The 6044-nt window shown below is 40.3% G+C and overlaps 1 protein-coding gene across 1 annotated transcript in view; it reads left to right on the top strand.

Annotated features, from left to right (window-relative positions):
- Positions 1-4737, top strand: part of urod (uroporphyrinogen decarboxylase) — a 12994-nt gene extending 8257 nt beyond the window's left edge. The window contains 6 exon segments of the mRNA XM_005740266.1: positions 234-482; positions 558-719; positions 1896-2030; positions 2478-2578; positions 2888-2954; positions 4474-4737. Coding sequence (XP_005740323.1) covers positions 234-482; positions 558-719; positions 1896-2030; positions 2478-2578; positions 2888-2954; positions 4474-4638 — 879 coding nt within the window. The 3' untranslated portion in view covers positions 4639-4737.
- The last annotated feature ends 1307 nt before the right edge of the window (positions 4738-6044 follow it).

The raw sequence follows: 6044 nt of genomic DNA, 5'->3' as shown, positions 1-6044 counted from the left end.
GCTTTATCACCTCTTCAGGTTGTAAATCGTGTTTTTAAAAGTAACTATGTAACTAAGTAATTAATTACTTTTGAAAATAAGTAATCAGTAAGGTAACGGGATTACTCTTTTGGGGAAGTAATCAGTAATTAGTTACTGATTACTTTTTTCAAGTAACTTGACCAACGCTGGTTGTGAACACATCATAAATAAAATGAGGCCCTGTGATGGACTGGACACTGCATGACTGAAAGCAGATATATTAACTTGTTTGGTTTGTCTTTGTTTCTTCTTCCTCCCTCCAGGCCATGGGTATGGATGTCCAGATGGTTGCAGGTAAAGGTCCAACATTTCCAGAGCCTCTGAAGGAGCCAGAGGACCTGCAGCGGCTGCAGGTCAAAGTGGACACTGACAAAGAACTGGGCTACGTCTTCAGAGCCATCACACTGACCCGACACAAAATTGAGGGCAAAGTGCCACTAATAGGATTCAGCGGGGCTCCGGTTAGGCGCGCACATGTTTAAACATTTATAGAAGATAATGCTTCCATATTCTAACAGCTCTCTGTTCATCCACAGTGGACGCTCATGTCCTACATGATAGAAGGTGGAGGCTCCAACACTCACTCTAAGGCAAAGCGCTGGCTGTATCAGCACCCCGAAGCCAGCCACATGCTGCTGAAGATGCTGACAGATGTGATCGTGGAGTATCTGCTAGGACAAGTGGCAGCTGGAGCTCAGGTCAGACTTCCTTGCTTTCTGTGTCTAAACAGACTTCCTCCATTATGATGTCACTATATATAAATCTTTTTATCTTTAGCTTATTTTAGTTTCCCTTGAAAAAAAGAAAAGATGTAATAAATAAATTAAAAAAATTCACAGGACAGAGTCAGTGTAAGTCATATATGTTTGAGTCAAGGACATAAATAAATGCTGACAATCTCTGCGTCAGTGCAAAATACAGCTGAGGCAGCACAAATTATTCCAGTAAGTTTACCCAATCCTGCAATTTTCAGTATTTTTACAGAACATAAACAATGGTGTGGGTGTGTGGTCCTCTCTCCCCATGCTCTCTTATTTCCTCTTTCCCGTCACCTAGCCGATCGATCGTAGCAGATGGCTGCCTCTCCATCTGCCTTCGTTCTGCAAGAGGTTTCTTCCCGTTAAAAGGGAGTTCTTCCTCTCCACTGTCAACAAGTATTGGTCATAGCAGATCATATGATGGTTAATATTGCACAATCTTTGTCTTAAAATACCTTGACGGGATTTTTTTGTTCTTGAGAACTGGTGCTGCATGAATAAAACCGGACTGAACTGACGTAACAGCACCATCTTTTAACTGTCTCATTAATCAGTATGTGTCAGCGTAATGCAGACTTGAACAAATGTGTCCAATCTGAGACAGCGACAGAGCTCCGGATCTGTGTGCTTGCTTGAACAAAGTGCTTTTTTTTTTTTTTCTTACAAAAGAAGAGAAAGTACTGAAGAAGTGTGACAAGTCTATGAATGTAGCAACAAAGTCAGTTAACTGGCAACAGTGACGTAAATTGAAGTGTTGTCATCACTGCTGTGAGTGGGAGGGATGTCAGTCAGACACGCTGAGACAGAAAATGTTTCCAAGTTAAAAAAGAAAAGTGGTCAGCACGGTCGCCTTTCAGGTTTCAGGTATTTTAATTCATATATTCTACATAATACAGCAGAAAAATACTCAAGTTGAAGGGATTTGAAGTTGTAAGTGAAATGTTAACACAAAGACAGCCCCTTTAAAGTGTTATATTTCCTTTTTTCTTTGTTTTTCTTTTTTTTTTTAACCCCACTGCTGGGCGCCGTGAAATCCCAGTGTTTATAACAGTGACGTCTTGGGTCACTCTCAAAGTGTCACTGTCACCATTCACACAATTCTTGTGTGTTTTTCAGGCACTGCAGGTGTTTGAGTCCCACGCCGGCATTCTGGGACCTGCAGAGTTTAAAGAGTTCTCGCTGCCTTACCTCCGAGACATCGCTCGCCGCGTCAAAGATAAACTGAAGGAGGCAGGACAGGATGTCCCCATGGTGAGAGGGACACCAAACAGATTCACACACAGACATTTGTCCCTCAGTGTATAATCAGAAACACATTTCCTCCATCCACACATGCGTAACACACGTGGACTTCTACACTTACACATCAGCATGAATGCACTGCAAAGAGAGTCACCTGACATGCATATCAGATGCTAAGCTTCAAACAACTAGTAGTAACAAATGATGTTCATTGTTTTGTTTGTTGGGTCATTAGTAACTGCTATATTTGTGTCAGCACTCGGCTCTATTCTTATTAGCACTGTGTTGCCTTCCTGGAGGGATCATTAAGGATTCATGCAGTGTAAGGAGAACCACTGTTCTGTTGTATCTACCTGCAGGTGGCAGCATTTCACCAACAATGGTTCCTGAAGAAGTTGATTTGAAAATCTGTTGTTGTGTGTGTGTGTGTGTGTGTGTGTGTGTGTGTGTGTGTAGATTGTATTTGCAAAGGATGCTCACTACGCCTTAGAGGAACTGTCTCAGTCTAATTATGAAGTGGTTGGCCTGGACTGGACCATTGACCCACTATCCGCACGGTAACACAAAACGCACACTGGTTTGTCTTTGCATGCAGCACCAGTCTCTGTGTTTTAATTGTAAGATTTAAACCAGCCAAACATTTTTGAACGTGAGCCTGAATAGAGAAGTAGCATACAGTGAAAAGCCCACACAGAATCTACAAATACTTGAAGCAAATGTAGGTGGTCATAGCAGTGATGTTGGGCGTGATGTTGGCCATTGCTGACCTCTCTCTTGTTGCTGGGCTGATCTATTCATCAAATGCTTAAACCGCTGGTTGAAGGATTAACTCGTGTGTCCTCTGATGTGTATGTTTGTGAATTCAGGGAATGCACAGGAGGGAAGGTCAGCCTGCAAGGAAACATGGACCCCTGTGCTCTGTATGCTCCAAAGGTAACTTCCAATTTCACTGTGCTTTAAACCGACACATAGAAATCTGAAACTCATACTTAGGTAATTCTCATAAAAGTGACTTTCATAGGTTTTCATATTTAAGAAAACTTCATTTTGACCTTTGATTTTTGCCATTTGCTGTTAATGACTTTAACCTGCTAATCTGGAAAGATTTTGTCTTTGAAGTTTTCCATCTTTTGTGTTTTTTTTTTAAATGATACAACTTTAGTCTGACCCCAGACTGACATCCCCGGGTTGTTGGCTGTGGTGCTATCCACGTCAGCTGCTGTGGTCACAGAAACATCAGACTGCTTTGGCAATTGGATTATTGTCATCCCTGCAAACATCTGATTTTCTGCTCAGTGTGGTGCACAAGATGACACCAAACAGCACAATGAAGACTTTTCTAATAATCAGTCACCATCTGCGGTGGTGATTAAAGAAAATAATCAGCTTGAAATATCCCTGTTAATTTAGCAGATCATCGTTGAATGTGTGATTTAAGAGCTTTTAATCACTATATATAGATATAGATATATAGATATATAGATATATATAGATATAGATATATATATAAAAACAACACAAACCTGTAATCTGCGGTGATAATCATAGGAACAAATTTTAATTGACTTATTTATACTTTGTTAAATAAACACAGAAACTCCAAATGTATCAACATTATAGCTGCTAATTTTTTAATGTTTGTTTGAACAAACTGAAAAAAAGCCAAATTAATTGCAACCCTGAAAAGTCCAGACTCCTGCACCCTGTATCGTTACACCTGCCAAACAATTAAATGGTTATCTTCTGTTTTTTTTTTTTTTTTTTTTTTTCCCCTCTAAACTGTAAATAAGGAGGCTCAAACTTTGTATTGTTTGCCACATAGAGCCCACTTTGAGCTTGAGTGGTTCAGACCAGCCAAAGTCCCATTTCTGTCATTGTAGAGACGTTTGACTACACATTGACTCTGTCAGATATCCTAATATTAAAAAAAGAACAAGTCTATAAACACAGATGTTCTCTAAATGAACTTATAGGATATGATCGCTGGAAGAAAAGCTCGCCAGTCTCCTGGCAAAGCGATGACCTGAAACGTCTTTCTCTTGATTGTGGTGGCCACAGACAATCTGCTGAGATTAGCTTGCACTCCTTGTCCTGATTCCCTCATTATCATTCAGTGAGCATGTTCCCTCACATTTGCGCTAATTTCATCTAAAATGACACTGCACCACCTCTCTCACACACTCTGTCTCTCACACGGCTTCACCCTTCAGCTCACCTGTGCACTGTGATCTGGCGTATGTGTCACGTCGTGTCGCTGATGGCGAGCACAAACAGTTTTGCCTTCATTGTAGGAGATGATGTCTGCATTTAACTTCGGCCACCTGCTGTTGCCGTTGAGCGTCCCAGTTAAAATCAGTTTTACTGCGTGAGAATGCGTTTTGCCGAAAGAGCGTTATGTTGGATCGTTTCTTTGTGACGGTGACTGACATGAACCTGCTCTCTTTCTCTTCAGGAGCGCATTTCAGACATCGTGAAGAAGATGTTGGAGGGTTTCGGCACAAGGGGCTACATCGCCAACCTCGGCCACGGCGTTTACCCCGACATGGAGCCGGAGAACATAGGTGCCTTCGTCGAAGCTGTGCACCAGCACTCCAAACAGATGATCAAACAGATATGAAGATAAATGTCTCGTATGAAGAACCAAACCTGGCCTTATGATGGTGATGCAAGAAAAATGTATAATGAGGCATTATTTTATTAAAAGCTCTAAACAGTAGTAGATGTGTCCATTTGAATATAAACAGGAAATCCTAAAACAAATTACTTATTTTTCAACACATGAAACACAGAGAATGCTTTTCCTGTTATTTTCAGAAGGAGGCTGATTTTAAAGGAGGAGAAAAAATAACGTGAGGATATTAATTTAAGATGGGAAAACATCCAGATCAGCATGTACTGTACATTCTCATCTGCCACAGCTCTCCACAACAAACATGTTCATTTTTTTTTTGTTATTATTTTGAAGACCAGATTTTCTCTTCAGCTGTAATATGTTTTTTGAGCAGGACTGGATTATGTGTTTGGACTGAAAAGGACTGAATGAGATTGTGTTTGTATTAATATTAGATCTAAAAGGTCTAAAGAGCTTTGACTAGTGGTGTGTACTATGAAGCGTTTTGATGTTTTTATTCTCTAAATCCAATCACAATCCTGTAAAATATCCCTGTGGCACTTTCAAAAAAAGGAGACACATTTCTGCATCTGTAAACATCTTTAGTCCAAGCAGAGCTCTTCATCAGTACAAGGAGTTTCATTCTCAAAGGCTGCCAAAGTAAAAAAAAACATAAAAGATCCAAACTGCTGTAAAAACAAAAATGGGTGATTTGGCAGAGAGTTTCATCAAGGGACACTCTGCTGCAGTTATAAAATCAATTTTTAAAGGAAAAATGTCAGCACCCGGCAGTTGATCATTCCTCCATCTAACATCTTAACTGTGAACAAATCTCCTGCTGGATCTCAGCAGGAAGAGTTTTATTTTTACTCCTGCTGATAGAAGATCTTTTAACAAATGCGCGCTGTACACGAAGACGCTGCTTTGCTCTGATTTTCACCCTAAATCTGAATTTTGTGTAGAAAATCTGGTTTATTAGGAGAAGCAGTCTCTTTTTCCTCCCATTCATCATTAGATAAAGATTTAATCTGAATTTATATTCTATTATGTTTTTAGATTTCCGTTACATGAGAAATATCCAACCCATAGCCACTCAGCCTGTCTCTGACAACCACTACATGCCCGTCTCAAGATGAATTGTACTTACTTTGATGAGCCCTTAAAAACGGTACTCCTGACCAAATGAATATAAATATGTTTTGCACACAGCAGTCTGTGTTGAGGGCTTTCTCTTGCACTGGCAGGATTTTGTTACAGTTTTTCTAGAGAATGTAGCACCAGTAAAGTCAAGTCTAGGTACAGTGGGGCAAAAAGGTATTTAGTCAGCCACCGATTGTGCAAGTTCCCCCACTTAAAATGATGACAGAGGTCAGTAATTTGCACCAGAGGTACACTTCAACTGTGAGAGACAG

Source organism: Pundamilia nyererei, unplaced genomic scaffold (genome assembly GCF_000239375.1).
Source record: "Pundamilia nyererei isolate P.nyererei 1_Seehausen unplaced genomic scaffold, PunNye1.0 scaffold00098, whole genome shotgun sequence".
NCBI classification, from domain to species: domain Eukaryota; kingdom Metazoa; phylum Chordata; class Actinopteri; order Cichliformes; family Cichlidae; genus Pundamilia; species Pundamilia nyererei.
Note: the sequence above shows the minus strand (reverse complement) of the source record. Positions and strands in the feature narration are given on the sequence as shown.